This window comes from Mobula hypostoma, chromosome 27, assembly GCF_963921235.1.
Source record: "Mobula hypostoma chromosome 27, sMobHyp1.1, whole genome shotgun sequence".
NCBI classification, from domain to species: Eukaryota; Metazoa; Chordata; class Chondrichthyes; order Myliobatiformes; family Myliobatidae; genus Mobula; species Mobula hypostoma.
This window is the reverse complement of record NC_086123.1, coordinates 18760708-18778068: the sequence shown is the minus strand read 5'-3', so window position 1 is coordinate 18778068 and position 17361 is coordinate 18760708. Positions and strand designations below refer to the sequence as shown.

The 17361-nt window shown below is 37.6% G+C and overlaps 1 protein-coding gene across 7 annotated transcripts in view; it reads right to left on the bottom strand.

The window, feature by feature from the left end:
* clip1a (CAP-GLY domain containing linker protein 1a) overlaps positions 1-17361 on the bottom strand; it is a 153988-nt gene that overhangs the window by 102634 nt on the left and 33993 nt on the right. For all 7 annotated transcript variants that reach the window (XM_063034136.1, XM_063034133.1, XM_063034135.1 and 4 more), the window contains exons 2-3: positions 12401-12592; positions 5043-5602 (exon numbers count right to left, since the gene is read on the bottom strand). In XM_063034136.1, coding sequence (XP_062890206.1) covers positions 5043-5602; positions 12401-12494 — 654 coding nt within the window. In that variant the 5' untranslated portion in view covers positions 12495-12592. The remainder of the gene's footprint in view (positions 1-5042; positions 5603-12400; positions 12593-17361) is intronic.

Below are 17361 nucleotides of genomic sequence, written 5' to 3'. Positions count from 1 at the left end.
GCAAATTCTACCCAGTCAACTGCTGGAATACTACACTACTTTGATATCATTATATATACACACATAGTAAAATAAGCTATGGATGACCAACAATATTCCTCATCTTTTAAGGCTTACAGTTGAAATACTTGAAATGGAGTTCATCAAACAAATATAACTATATTTCCTTTCATGCAAAAAAAACTTTTAAAGCAAAATCCCAAAAGTATTTGCAGTTTTAGAGATTTCATATTATATATAATTGCATATATAACTCCACCATGCAACATAATTTGCATTACTATATGAAGCACTGATGGTAACTTATGCCAAGTACACCCCAAGGAATTAGGAATTTCAAGACATCGGCAAGAGCTACATTCACACCTTGTCAGCGAAAAGTAGTGAGGTTAGATCCTTCTCACTAACCTCATTAGCAAGTGCATCAACAAGGGCAGAGCAGTAGATGTAGTCTATATGGACCAATAAGACCTTTGATAAGGTTCTGTACTGTGGGCTGCAACAGAATGTTAGATCGTATGGAATCTAGGGAGACTGAGCTAATTAGATGCATAGTTGACTTGATGGCATGAAGCAGAGCGTGACAATGGAAGTTTTTTTTAAAAAAAAATGCACTAGAGGCCTGTGACTAGTGGTGCACCCCAAGGGTTAGTGCCATTCCAATGTGCACAGTCTTTTCCCCCATCCCCCCCAGTGGTGTTGAATCAAGAACGAGAAACATAGGTTTAAGATGAGAAGGGAAAGATTTTAATAGGAGTCCGATGGGCAACCTTTTTCACTCAGAAGGTGGTCAGTATATGGAATGAGCTGCCGGGGAAGTAGTTGAGGCAGGTACATTAACAACACTTAAAGGTACTGTATTTGGACTGGCACATGGAGAAGGGTATTGGTTAAATACAGACATATAGGACTAGCCGAATGGCCATTTCTATGCTGTATGACTATTACCCTCAATAGCTCATTGCTGAAAGTAATAAAGTATACAAGTAAGAAATGCCAATTCCTCACTTTTGCTATGCTCTGCAAATCCCAGGTAAACTGAGAGGTGTTGCAATGCAATATCAGTTTCCCTAACCAAGTCAAAGCAAAATCAATTAACTTTCCAACTTCTAACTGCAAGCCAAATCTATATTAAACAGCCTGTGTGATAGCTGGAATAAATACAAGGCAATATAAAGAGACTATTTTCTCAACACAAAACAGATTAGATTTGTCTCAGGCTATTACATTCATTTTAAAGATTGGCAAAGATAGAGAAATGTGTTGCTATATCAGACCTTGCAGTTCAAATTTACAAGGTCCAGTTCTGAACTACATAGAGCATTCAGAATAACTTGACAACTTTTCACAATGTTAAGGACACAGTATTAACATATTCTGTGCCTGTAGATTGATTGGTGTGAGTGGGGTGGATATCAGGAAGGTGAAAGTTTTGAGAAAATGGAAGGAAGGTTTGGATTTACGTAGTGCCTTTTTGTCCTCCAGATACCCCAGGCCATCTCACAGCCAAGCCAGTCTACTTTATGTTAAACAACAGTTACTACTGTAACATAGTAACAAACAAACTGCTTTTATCCCCCTTGGCTATGAAATATAATATTGCTAATATCACAATTAGTATTCAATGTTTCATGCTTATTTGAAAGAGAAAAAAAAATCTGTTTTCCATTTTGATGGCCCTGCAAATGAAGAAGTGATAACTGAAAGTCAAGTAGGCTGACTCATAAAGACACTATTAGCCTTCAGCACACATTTCCAAAGTTGCTGCCAAAAGACCCAATATGGATTGTTGAATACAGTGAATTGGATCCAAGAACACTGTTCTATCAATAGATGATTCCTAACTGAAATATGAAAGGAGTAAGTTATACATTCATCTTGCAGCATATTGTCTTTACCAATGTGACTCTGGAGCCTTCAATACATATATAAATTCAATGGAATGTAGGAAAATGCTTTAAGCAAAATTATTTAAAAATATATAGTTTATTTTAGAAAAGGTCTGCATTCCATTATAATGTTATGCATATTATAGAGTGCCCTCTGATATTTGGTAAAGAAAATATGCTGAGCAATGATAGTTTAAATTTTAGGACCATAGCTGATAAAGGCAGTATAAACTACTATGTGTACAAACCCCTTGATCCAGTTTCATGCTGTGAACTGAAAAACAACACTCCCTGGGCTCTTGGTAAAAATTGTGACTTCAGGCATGGACTGGATGGCTTCTTTCTGAGATAAAGATTTCTATAATTACAATTTACACTCACTTTACCATGAACTTGCCATATTAAGATTTCTTGTCTCCATTAATTAGAGGAGCCAAGTGTAGTGCAGGAATATCTATGCAGAACAGGCATGATAGTGGCCAGAATCAGGAAAATCACTTCTGTGCATTGTTACCAACTATCGTTGTCTGACATTGGAAAATGACAGGGCAAATGAACTCATTTCAGCTATGAAAGAAATTGTTGAATTATAAAGCACAGATCCAACAAAAAAGTAAATCAAGATTAAAATTATAGGGAAGTGAAAAGTTGGGTGACTGCCAAGAATGACGAAAGTTACAGGAGGCAAGTGACAAGTACATTACAAGTATAAATACCCATATGAGAAAACCATATCATAAACTGAAAAACAAAAAAGAAAATGCCAATGATTCAATAAGGCACAGATCATCTGTGCAGGCTAATATTCTTTCAATGGAAAGAACAATCATTTTTGACTGTAATATGTTAAATTTTCAAAAGCAGTAACCCTACCATTCAAAAAAAAACGACCTGTCATCAGAATCTTTTTTGAAAATGACATACAAAATCAGGTAGATTAACAGTGTTTTCATGTTTGTATCCAAGATATCAAAATATGTCAGATCGGTACAAAATGGAAAGCACTTTGACATTTAAAATGCATGGTTCAGAGTTGATGTTTTACTCCAATACTCATTAGATGGCAACACCCCAGTGTTGCATTTGGGTGAATGATCACTGCATGGCATTGAGACAAAACTGACACTGAGATTTCAATTAGACAGCAAGCATTGTATGACAATACTCCAGCACAAACTCATGCCTGGATTCCTGTAACATCCTTTAATACTGGTGAAAATAGAGGTAAGGATAAGCACAAAGGCATTGGAGAAAATTTAACAGAAAGACAAAGACAGTCAGGGTTGAGCTCTTCAATTTCAAACTTGTCCCCAACTTCCACCCTGCCACCATATTTGGTTGGTCTATCGCTGACACCTCGCTTCTTCCTTCTTGATCTCAGTCTTAATCCCTGGAAACAGACTATCCACTGACATCTCTTACAAATCTACTGACTCTCAGTTATCTTGACTACACCTCTTACCACCCTCTCACTTGTAAAAATGCTATAACTTTCTCTCTGTTCCTCTATGTCCATCATATCCTTCTCAGGATAAGGCTTTCAATTCCATAACACTTGAAATGATCTCCTTTTCCAAGAACTTCCACCAGCATCAATGCTGCCCTCACCTGCATCTCCTCCATTTCCTGCACATCTGCATTCACCTCATCCTCCCAGTGTCAGAACAGGGACATGGTTCCCCTTGTCCTTACCTACCACCCCATTAGCCTCCATATCCAACATATCATTCTCCATAATTTCTGTAATTTTCAACAGGATCCTACCACTTTCCCTCCCTCTCCACTTTCTGTAGGGTCTGCTCTCCAGATGACTCCCATATCCTCTCATCCCTCCCCGCTGATCTCCTTCCTGGCACATCACTGCAAGCGTGACAAGTGCTACACTTGCCCCTACAACTCCTCCCTCACCACCATTTGAGGCACAAAACAGTCCTTCCAATTGAGGTAACACTTCACTTTCCTGGCGTTCTCCTCCTCCTCCTCTTTCTTCCAAGGTCCACTGCTCTCTCCAGTTAGATTCCTCCTTCTTTAGTCCCTTTACCTTCCACCCATCACCTGTTTCTTACTTCATCCTCCCTCCCCACAACCCATCTTACCTATCACCTACCAGCTTGTATTCCTTCCCCTCCCCCCTCCTTATTCTGGGTTTTGCCCCTTCCTTTCCAGTTCTGATGAAGGACCTCAGCCCCAAACGTCGACTGTTTATTCCCCACCATAGATACTGCCCAACTTATTGAGTTTCTCTAGCATTTTGTGTGTATTACAGGCTTAGGTTAACAAGCAGTTGGTAAATAGATCACGTGGCCAAGTGGTTAAGGCATTGGACTAGCGACCTGAAGATCGTGAGTTCGAGCCTTGGCTGAGGAGGCGTGTGTGTCCTTGAGCAAGGCACTTAATCACACATTGCTCTGCGACAACACTAGTGCCAAGCTGTATGGGTCCTAATGCCCTTCCCTTGGACAACATTGGTGTCGTGGAGAGGGGAGACTTGCAGCATGGGCAACTGCTGGTCTTCCATACAACCTTGCCCAGGTCTGCGCCCTGGAGAGTGAAGACTTTCCAGGCGCAGATCCATGGTCTCACAAGACTAACAGATGCCTTTAATAGTTGGTAAATGCGTTGGAAGATAGTTTGGAGATAGCTTTTTCAATATGATCAGGACAATGAAGAAACATAGATCTGGTTTCTTTATTATCATGACAAAAAGTTAGGTTGTGAATATTAAAAGTAGTTTGATAACTTTTGTTCTATATATTTACTTACTTTGAAATGATTGCCAAATCTATATCCAGCTTTGTCCCCACAAGGTGAAAAACAGAAGCTGGAAATCAGAAATAAAAACAGGAAATGCTGGGAACATTTACCAGGTTCATGCAGTATCAAATGAACAGTCTTTGACCTGAAACATGAACTGCCATACCCGCTGGATGATTCCAACATTCTCTGCTTCTATTTTTCTCAGCAAGTGTTACTTTGGGTCAAGGATGCAGTTTGAAGTTTGTGAGCACCAGGGGTTGGAAGGGGCAAGATTCTGAAATGCTTTTTGTAATGTTAGGTGGTGAGGCAGAGATTAGCATAACATTCCAATAAATTGTGCTTTGTGCAAGTCGTATGAAAATTACTTGAGTAACATTAAATACACAGCAAACTTACCAAGACTCTGTCTCCAATTTTTAATTCACGTTCCCCTTTCTTAACAGAACCAGCTTCCGAGAGATTCGACACAGATTCACTTCCCGTTTTTAAGAGATTGGATATAGCTGCAGAATCCTGAGCTGCACCTGGCGCAGCTTTTTGTGCAGTTGATGTAGACGGAGCTGCTGCAGCACTGGCTGACGTAGATGTGGGTGATGTTGCTCTGGAAGCAGATGTTGCCCGAGTCTGTGAACCACTGGCTTCACCATCTACCACCGGGCTTCGCGACAACTTTGAAGGTCTTGTAAATATTCCACGCAACGGTTCACATTGGAAATATCGAACTCCAGCAACTGAACCATCATTTTTACCGATTGGTTCATCCAAAACAATTCCAGCCCACTGGCCAGGGGCAAACTGACTCTCCCCAAGGAACTGGATGTAACCAGGTTTACTGCCATTTACCCAGATGCGTTCTCCAATTCTGAAGTCAGACACTTGTTCTTCCTGAGCCTCCGTGGTGGATGTGCTTGAAGATTTCTCTCCAGATGATGCTTTTTGTGTGGTAGCAACAGATGCTATATACAAGAGAAAGAAAAAATAGCAATTACTTGAAATCATACTTGCCATTTTCTTTTGAAAAGTTACTTATCCTTTTGATAATGTCCCCTCAAGTCTAACTGACAATGATTTCTTGTCAGAGTACAGCTCCATGAACATTAATGTCTGTACAGAATCATGCATATCGTTATTCATTTGTGATTGTTGACAGTAAGCATAATGAAATTATTACACCATCAGACATTACAGGCGGATCAAACCTGAGTTTAACTGATGTGCACCAGAAATTTTGGCTAATATTCCTGTTCTTAGGCACTGGAACACAAAATAGGAGCAAGAGTAATCTACCTGGTCCCTCAAGACTGCCTATAGTTCAATATTATTCAATAAAAAAAGAGCAAACCTTAAAGGTGAGGAGTATTTTTAAAAGGGAATGCAGGGGAGAGTTTTGTTTTCACTCGAATGGTTGATTTCTGGAATTCATTGTCAGAGGATGTGGTGTAGTCAGATACAATCACTTCACTTTGAGAGATTTACTCAGGCAAGGCATAGAAGCATATGGATCTTGTATGTGAAAACGGGAATTGAGTAAATGGACAAAGGCTGGCATGAGCATGATGAGCTGTTTTCATGCTGTACAACTCCATAATCATGGCTGATCTGCACTGGTTTCAACTCTTCTTCTGTGCCAGTTACTCATGTCCTCAATTCTTCATTCTTTCAATAAATTATCTACCTCCATCTAAATACTTCCAATAAAGCTAGTCTCGACAATCATCTGGGATAGAGAATTCCAAAGCTTCATCACCATATGCAAAAAGAAATTTCTATGCACTTGTTTTAACTAAAGTGCCCTTTAGTTGTAACTATCTTGTAACCCAGAGCTATTGAGATGAAATAAAGTTTGCACCATGATTCTGACTACAATAAATGTATTTTCCGATTTAAAGTTGCACCATACATTCATAAGAAAATATCATCTTTTCACATCAAAAATCTTCACTGGATTTAAGGTTATCATATTTATTTAGTTGGAAAAGGAGAGAAAGCAATTGCATTGAGTTTAGCAGACTCTCTAGATGTGAAAACCAACTGGAAAGGTCAATGCTCAATAGTTTCCACAGGATTTTCAATAGATTTTTAAAAAAGCAGATTCCATCATGACTGCTGTACAACAACAATCTCACCAACTTTGATCAATTGATAATACAGCAGCCTTGCAGTCAGAAAGTTATTGCTTCAAGCTTCACATACAAAATTTCATCATATTATCTCGATCAGATTAAGATCTTAGCTTCACAATAAATTACTTTTATATCGTGCTTCATATAAAAAAACAGGTAAGCTGCTTTGCATCAGTGAAGACAATCAGAATTTGCTACAAGAGACAATGACAGTGATGTTAGGGGCAATGACTAAATGTCTGAGCAAAGCACACTTTCAGTTGGGCAGCATTAGACTTGGGTTTCACCAAAGAATTCTAGAAAATGGAATGTAGAAAGCTGAAATCTGTGTAAAGAAAATGCAACATATTCCAAAGTCTCTCAAATCCTAAATAGAGTTTTAATCCATCTATTCAGATGCAAATTAATTTGTGAACAGCCAGCAATTCCTCAGTACGATTTATCCCTGCACCAACGCCATGTAAATTAATTATTAACTTCATCTGTTGTTTGCAAGATTTTGTTAAGCATAATTTATGCCATCATTTTGAAATCCTTCAGTGCTTCTTAAAGATTGGAAAGGCAATAAACACCCATTCTGAATCAACAAAAAGTAATTGCTTGATTCACTGTTTCTGAAAAGCATTTAACTATGTTATAAACAATTTCCCTACAATTATTTGTTAAAAACCAATGACCTGAAAAATTAATTCTGCCCCTCTGCAGAGGTGATACCTGACCTGCTGAGTAACTCCAGCAGATTTTGTTCTTATTTCAGATTTCCACTTCTGACATATTCAGCTTCTTAACAATCTTTTGCTGTCATGTTATGTGACCTGTACACATCAGTCAGGCATTCATAATTCCTGGATATGTATGGATACCCATCCTTACATACATGTAAGCTTCCATTGCTTTATTTTAAAAAGTCCAACAAAAGTGTACGTTCATTTCTCTGAATGTCAGAACAAGTTTCCACTCTACTTTTAACAAGAGAAAATCAGAAAATCTGAAAATGCTGGAAATCTGAGCAACACACACAAAATACTGGAGGAACTCAGCAGGCCAGGCAGCATCTATGGAAAAAGGTACAGTCGACATTTCGGGCCGAGACTCTTCGGCAGGACTGGAGAAAAAAAAGCAGAGGAGTAAATCTACTCTCTCTACTTTTAATCAGCTTTATGTGTTTTTGATATTATTTTGATACAATACTGTGGAGGTATGTCTACCATATCAAGTGATGATTGTATATTTCCTGACAAGTGTCAAGTTGACTTTAAGACCTCTATATAAAAAAACCTGCTCATTACCTGGGGACAGCTTATATGTCTAAATGATGCAGACAGCAAAGAGTCACTTCCCTATCCTAACAAGCTCTATTCAGGAAATGCTGCGAAGACAAGAGAGGGCATCACTACTGGCTTAGCCAGCCTGACGAATTTAGTCAGCTGTCAACCCTTCAAAATGTTGCAAAAGTTTCTGAATATTCCAGATGATCAGAAATTTGAATCAGAAGGAGATTGTCAGTCCTGCACCAGGTCTAAACTTGTGGGCGGATTTTCCAAAAACTTCCACAAGTTTACTTTCCGGGTGGCAAAGTCTCTAACATCGAAGGACAGCTGGGAAATAATTTAAAACAAAACTACCAGCAAGTTTGGGACTTTCCAGGCAAACCTGCTGACATTTCCTCAGACTATCTAGGCCAACAATAATTTTTGCCCGATTTAAGTTCTGCATTTCAAATTTGACTTTATGATGAATACAAAACTAAGTTTGATCATTCTCATTTTAACTTGGGAGACCTTTTCAAACATTTCAGAATACTTCAAAAGCTCCACAAAATTACTTTATATGATGTAAACAAATATCATGATGCAATTCTATCACATAAGCAATCCAAAGCGGAAAAGCCACTTGATTTAGTTGAGGATATTATTCTGACTTTCACATTGAAGAGAATTTTTGCACAGGGGAGTATCCCCCACTCTTTAAAGAACACTATGATTTTCAACAAGCAGAAGATGAACATGCTGCCTGAATTCAAATCCAAAGCACATGCAACCTTCTCAAAGTCAGAAGTCTAACTCAAGGTTTGAACCTAGTACTCAAAGCCAAAGTTTGCCCATGAAGGCAAAATGACATTTTTATGATTCTAACCTTCTTCAGGAATTTGAAGAATATGAAGAAAACTATTTACTGCTCTTTACAGTAATTTTTTTTATTTAGAAACTTTTTATTTCATTATTTTTGGAAGCACCTTCACTTTACAGATTTATTACACGTCCTTTTAAGACTTCTGCGCTGTACTGTACAAATATTCATCCTGCAGAAGCTGATTTAGTAGCCCAAACATTGCAGTAAAAAAATTCAGTGAGTTAGTGCTCACAAACATTAAATATGACAGCAATTTCTGCAGTTAAAAATGAAATTCAGAATATTAATGTCTACATTTCATTGCTTTTTCTGATGCTCTGCTAAAATAGCATTCTTCCCCACAATATACCAAATAAGCATACTCAAAGTTACAGATTGTCTGTTCAAATGTAATTGAATTTAATAAAAAAAATTAAGGCTTAATTGTTCCCAAATAATCTCCAAATCTTAATTTTTCTTGTAAACAGTGGTCTCAGTTCCTTAAATCTCAATCATGGGAGATTTGAAAATAACTTGTTTATTACAACATCTTTCATTCTTTCACTCTATTTTCCTTCCCTTGCTTTAGTTATTTCTTCTCCTTACTTCAATTTTAACTGTTATTTTCTACTTTTGATTCTGAGCATGTCATTAAGAATTCTTCAAAATAATTGTCAATGTCACACAGCTATTACCTGCATAGTTCCCACTGGCATCAGTTATTATATTATAGAGGGTTTAAATAAAACCAGCCTCTACATCTGTATCATTTTCCAGTACTGCCTGGAACCTGTCGTACAATACACATAAAGTTATCAACGTTGAGAACCCTATTATACATAAATCATGTAATGCAATTATAATCATCTTGGAAAACTTCCTCAAACCAATAATTTCATACTCAAAACTCCTCTATTGACGATACTGGATTCACTGGATCTAAATGACTTCAGTTTTTGTTCTTTATTCATTTTATTTTCCTCGAAGTGGTGGCTTACTCATCCTAACTTTCTAAGGAATCCCACTAGTCCCCTATTCAAGAGGATATTCACTTGTTTGAAGTATTGAATATCCGCAAACTTTTGAAATGTTGGGACATCTCAACCTGGACTTATTTTATGTTATCTATGATTTTGTCATTTGGACTTTCAAACAGGATGTGAATCTTCATCAATTTTTCCCTATTCACCAGCTGAAAATGACCAATTCAGGTATCCCCATGCACAATTTAGATCTGAACTGCTAACTTATAAACCAGAGTCCTCTGTTACGCAGTTCCACATCACTGTCATTAAGAGTTCTGGATTTTCCTGGTAATGAAATTACATTGTTCTCTCTTCTTCACATTGTTACTTTTGTTAATGAAATTGCAATATTTGAATCTCCTATCATTACTCGGGGGTCACTGCAGACCAGAAAAGCAACCAGAATTTATTGCCAAAGAATGGTCAAAGGTTGGACATCTGCTGTGAAACTCAAAGTTGTCTCCATGTAACATACTATCATGACAGGGATGCCTGCCATTGCTCCTCATTGCTTGGGCAAAAGATCTTTTTCAAGCGCAAATGGGGATGATGACAACACCCATATCATGAAAATGTTTTTGATTTCCAACATCCAAAATCTTACAGTATTTGGTCTGCTTTTGCTCTCTACTACACAGGAGATACACAAATACAGGAAAGAGCTTCAGGTATTGATGCCAGTTACAATCAATACATACATTGTCTCCTAAAATGAAGGGGATATATTATGTACTTTTTACCATTCTCCTTGCATTTACTTAAGTTTTTGCAATCTCTTACGTAATTTATCTGTCATTGCAGATGAACAAATGTTGCAGTATTACCTTTTCTTCCATGATCAAGTTTTAGTTTTAGCAGTGAAGTAAGATCATAAGACATAGGAGCAGAATTAGGCCACTTGGCCCATCAAGTCTGCTTCACCATTTCATAATGAATGATTCATTATCCCTCTCAACCCCATTCTCCTCCCTTCTCTCCATAACCTTGGACACCCCGGCAAACCAAGAACCTATCAAACTCAGCTTTAAATATACTCATTGACTTGGCCTCCACAGCTGTCTGTGGCAATGAATTCTACCGATGCACTACACTTCGGCTAAAGAAATCCCTTCTCATCTCTGTTCTAAATGGATAGCCTCAGAATAGAGGGACATCTTCTAGTGCTGGACTCCTTCAATATAGGATACAACCTCTCCACCTCGGCTTTCAATATTCAATAGGTTTCAATGAGATCCCCCCCCCCCACCATTCTTCTGAACTCCAGTGAGTTCAGGCCCAGAGCTATCAAACACTCATTGTACATTAACCCAATCATTCCAGAGACCTCCTCTGAACCCCCTCCAGCGCATCTTTTCTTTGATAAGAGACCCAAAACTGCTGACAATACTCCAAATGCAGTCTGACCAATGCCTTATAAAGCCTCAGTATTATGAAGTACATCTTCGCTCATATATTCTAGACCCCTTGAAATGAATGCTGACATTGGATTTGCCATCGTCACCATTGACTCAACTTGCAAGTTAAAACTTACAGGATTCCCTAAAGGTTATTTTCAGGTACATCTTTTGGAAATAGTACTGAAGCAACAGGTATACAAATTAGAATCATTAAAATGTTGTAATAATTTAAGATTTCATTTAAGGATAACTGCGACACAGAATTATTTAAAGCAGAGACACTGAAACCATAAAGAAAAAAAACATGTTTAAGTGTTAACTCACATTATTGCAGTTAATTATGGTTCCATCTCACTCACCAAATTTGATGATATCTAGTGCTTTATCACTGTAGATCCAATGTCGTTAATCTTTCATTACAGCCTCAAAACCGCATACTGTCATTTCCCTACAACAGAATTACTATTTCCTTTTCTTTCCTCTCACCACACCCATCATACTACATAAAGGTTACATTTAAATCTAATTTCAATTAATGAACTAAATGTTGAACAGCCCACAGAAAGCCACATTAAGTATTAAAGTCTGTTCTACACTGGAATTGTGCCAGTATTTAAAAGATGAATACAAAGGTAAATGGGAAGTACAAAGGGACAGCATTGAAAATTTCAACTTACTACTCACGAATTGCCAAATCAGAAATATATTGTTGGCTTATATCTCATAAAACTGGATATTCCTCTATTTGTCATTGTGTGAAATAATCAGCATGCAACTAACTAGAAAGCAACTGAATCATAAGGCAATTAAAAAGGTTGAAATTTGACTACCTAAGCTGTGCAAGTATTCATATTAACAATGCAGCCTAAAACAATACCTTACTATTTAACTACCTCAGTTGAAGCTTAAAGCCCAACAGACCTTAAGAAGACAGCAGTAGAATTGTGCAATGAATCTCATTATATATAATCTCCATCGAACAGATTTAACAAAGCACTGCTCCAAGACGTAAAGCAAAGCAAAATCTTCCACAATGGTTAACCTAGACTTCATTTACAATATACATAAAGTCTAGACAGGAGATTCTAATGACTTACTTGCAGATTGTGTAGCCGCTTGCTTCACTGCAGTACTTGCTGGCTTGGCAATCTTGCTGGGAGCTTTCAACCCACTAGGTTTTAGCAGACTCATCCTTCTTCTCTGCTTCCTTATTCCAGCCTTTGTTTCAATTAAAGTGTTTCCAAATCATCGAATCATCTGCACTGTTTTTAGAGAAGCTCATTTAAAACCTGCAGACAGAACATTAGAGAGTGAAAATATATTTCAGCCTCCATCGAATGGATTTAAAGTGTTGCAGGAAGCAGTACATAAAACAGCTTCCTCCTAACAAAGCACAATGCTCTTTTCCACATGCCTGAGCTCCTATGAATGACTTCAATGAGGTTTTTCCCGATGCTATGCTTGTATTTTTTTGAACAATAATAATTTTTCCTGTTTTAGAACCCAAACATGCAATTTAAAAATTTTTACTCATTTGTCAAACAAGGTTTCAATGTTTTGTAACAGAACACTTCCTATCTGAATTATTTTTGATAATCACTTGTAATATTTTGTCCTTTTATTTATTAAATAAATACATGATCTTTGATTATATTCCCAGTTACACATTACCTCACCATGCAAGGACATGGTTATATTAAAACACAAAGCAGTTACCAATATGTAATTATACATTTTTAAACATCAAAGGCAATAACATATAATTAAACTATAAATCTCATGCATTATTAATGACCATACACCACAGAAGCCAGTGATTAATTGCATCCAAAAAAAAGATATTAACGTGTTGGTGTTTCTTGCTCAGTGAATCAACACATTTTTTACAAGGTCCCTTGCAACTCACCATGGAATAGTGTTCACTTTCAAAATGGAACTAACTAAACATTATCTAAACACAGGAGGGAGCTAACAACATGCAGGTAGATGAATTCAACACATTCCTAAAATGCTTTAACAATTACTGCATCCACTATTAGGAATGCCTTCCTTAGATTTCAGTTATTAGGAACAAGCTAAACAACCAAATTCATTTCATTGTTTACAGCCTTCTTCCACCCTCATCAAATAACCTAGTTCCTGTAACTCTTCCCTGGTCTTTTTTTTTCCTTCATTAACTTTTACAATTAATTTAGAATCATAAAATCATAGAACATTAGAGCACAGAAACAGGCCATCTGGCCCATCAACCTGCACCCAGACCATAGCCGTCCATACCCCCTCCCATCCATGTATTTTTCCAAATTTCTCTTAGATGTCAAAATCAAACCTGCATCCAGCACTTCTGCTGGTAACTGGTCCCACAAGCTCACTACCCTCTGAGTGAAGTTGCCCCTCATGTTCCCCTTAAACATTTCACCATTCACCATTAACACATGACCTCCAGTTCTAATCTCACCCATGCACAGTGGAATTAAAAAACTGCTTGCGTTTATCTCATCTATACTGCACATAATTTTATATAACTATCAAATCTCCTCTCATTCTCATACGCTCCAGGGAATAAAGTCCACACCTGTACAGCCTCTCCCTATAACTCAGGTCCTCAAGTTCTGGTAACATCCTTGTAAAAATCCTGGCAATATCCTTGAATTCTGAATGCTTAGTATTTTCTCTCAACTCCAACTTCCAAAAGCAAATTCTTTCACCTGAAATCTGAGTGAAATTCATCTTCTAATATCTTCTAAATTATTTTGATACATGGTTATTCTTGCATCACTGCCCCCTTGAAATGATCTGTCAACAATAGTAAAAAAAAATCCTCTTCCATTTTTTACAGAATTATAACTCCTCCTGTATTGCATTCCTTAATGTGTTCCAAACAGAGAAAAAAAATTGTTACAAGCATTCAAATCAACTCCTCAAGATAAGTGGACACAAGTCTCAGAGAAAATGAAGCCTCAGTTCTTATCTTAAAAAGGCAATTCATTTTTGAACAATACCGCCCACAAGTAAAAGTATTCCTCTGCTTTGTACTGTATTAAGAACCTCGAACACCATGTGTTATAATTCTTTAAAACTCCAGGATACAAGTCTACCTTGTCTTCTGTCTTGTGAGCCATTCTAGGTAGGGGCCTAATAAATTTTCTCCAATCTGCTTCCTATGCATTTATATCCTTCCTTAATTACAGAGAACAATACTGTACACAGTATTGTATTATATAGTCCTAGCCTGGTGTAATTGATGTATAAACTCCCGGCATTTGCATTCTCCCAGCAATAAACAGTAACACTGTTAGCTTTCCCAATTACTTGCTTGTAACTGAGTACAAACAGTCTGCAAATCATGCACTTGGTCATTCAGATCCTCTTCATTTTTCAGCCACCTATCATTTAGATGATGGTTCTCTTATTCTCACCACAAAAAATAATTTCACCATGTTACCTCCTACGTTATGAGTTTTTTTTATTTTTCACAATAACTTTTAATGCTGCAATGTTCAAATGCCTTTTGGAAATTCAAATATAGTGCTTCCACTGGTTCACCTTTCTTGACAACACATCATTTCTTTAAATAACGTCAATAAGTAAGTTTTATTTTCACAAAATCTCATTGATTTTGTCAGATTACCAAGTACATTGTTGATATAGATTTTGTTTTCAAATGGTTACAAGCTAAAGCAGATACAATAGTGGTGTTGTAAGAGTTTTCTAGATGAACACCTGAACATGCAGGGAATGGAAGGAATCAAATCAGGCACAAGAGATTGATTTCAATATGGTATCGTGTTTAGAACAGACATCATGACCTGAAGGGCCTATTCCTGGATATATTGTTCAATGTTTTATGTGTAATGCTCTGGTTAAGATTTCTACAGCTATGCTCTGAGGTAGTTTTATTTCAGAAGTTTTCTGCTAAAGCAGTGTGTCGTGTTAGTAACAGTGTTTTGGCTTCAGCTAAAGATAAGGAGCCATGTTGTCCAACATAGGAATGTTGTGTCAGCCAACCAGGATTGTCTTGTCTTGGTATGTGTTGTAACTTTCTGCCCAGTAGAAGATTCAGGAGAGTTGGGCGAGATCAGATTTCTGAAGGACAGCAGCCTGGTTTGGGGTTTTGAATGGGAGCTGCTGAGTGGGGCACAAAGGAAGATGCCGCAGAATGCCGCTCGAAGGAGAGACCCCTTTGTTAGAAGTGTTTTGTGCAGATGAATGGCTGCATGGGGGAATTGCCAAAGCTCCTGAGAGAGCCAGTTTGTTTGAGAATGTCTTCGAGGAAAGTTTGAACTGTGGCTGGTGTCCTTCACGCAGAATGTGGGTTCAGTGTGAGTAAAGTGATATCTCCAATTACTCCAGAAATAAGCTCCAACGTTTATGTGCATATTGGACTGATTTAACTGTAAAGGGCTCAAATTTTAATTTTTTCCTTTTCTGTAACTGTCAAAGTTGAAAATATATTTGTTTTGTAATTTTATGCTGGTGTATGACCTATTAAATTTCTGGCAAACGATAACTTTGCAAGAAGCGCAGTGTTTACACAGCATTCACTACAATTAATGTTTCTTGATGGGAACATCCTAACTTTCCTGCTTGGTTGAACCCCAAATCATACCGACCCTAGATGTATACAGCAGGAATTCTGTAGATGCTGGAAATTCAAGCAACACACATAAAAGTTGCTGGTAAACGCAGCAGGCCAGGCAGCATCTCTAGGAAGAGGTGCAGTCGACGTTTCAGGCCGAGACCCTTCGTCAGTCAGGACTGACGAAGGGTCTCGGCCTGAAACGTCGACTGCACCTCTTCCTAGAGATGCTGCCTGGCCTGCTGCGTTCACCAGCAACTTTTATGTGTGACCCTAGATGTATGTAGCTTATGAAAGGTGGCCTTCTCACCGCTGAGTCACGTGGCTATTAGCAGAGTTGGCTAACATGCCAGGTTTGTATATGAGTCCAGTGAGAGGGTTGCTCATGTACTGCATTCAAAATTTGATGAATGTACTCCACAATGAGCAAAAGATAAACAAACTACAAATTACCAAGAGAAAATTTAGATTCCAAAGCAAACCACCAAGCATTAGAAATGAATGCAAGTCTTCAACTGATCCCCACAAATTTTACCGATCACTTTCATAATGGGGTTTCCACTCTCTAAAAGAGCAAAACTGTTTAATTATTTCAATCAAGATGACTGGAGCGAACCGTTAATTTATGAATTTCAGTTTTAAAACTCTTTGCACCATTACTCAGCTCAAAGAAACAGTGTAAATTCAATGCATCCTAATCTGCCCCATAAGAAACATACTTGCTTTAATGTATTAATGGAGCTTGGACATTGTCAGTAAGACTAGTACTCATTGGTCAATCATAATTATCCCAAAACTGAGCATCTTATGACATTAGACTGAGTTTCTTAATAGGAAATTTCAGAAAGATTTTAAGAGTCACCCACCGTACTGAGAGTCTGTAGATACAAATATAGTCCCATCAAAGATGAGAAACAAGCCTTTGCTTACTTATAACTAAGGCCCTACTATGGCACTTACAAATCTTATTTACAATGATAAGGCATCTGTGCTTATGGAACTGACACATTCTAAAGTGCCAGTACAATTTCAAATGTTTCACATCCTGATCCTTACAGTTACAGGTACTTATTTTTTACCACATTGCTAGCTATATGTTCTTACTGCTCGCTCACTTAATGGCTAAATATATCTAAAATTATCAACAAGTGTGAGAAAGAAATTCCAGACAATACATTCATTCAATTACTGGGGCAAAACAAAATCACATTAAGCTTAAGCTTTCAAGTCATATGCTTTGATAACTCTCATATGACATTACACATGTTTTGAAGCAGCAGTTCTTCAACTTTGAGCCAGAACAAGAGACAAGCAGAAAGAAAGAGATTTAGAGGGGGAGAATTTCATTCAACATGGTTAAAGAATGCTTCTGTGACCTGAATTGTTTACGACAGGCAATAGGCAGCAGAGCTCACAGTAATTCAGTTAAGGTGATGGTGGTCAAGTAAAGCCAGAGACACCGGCACATGAATCTGTGAC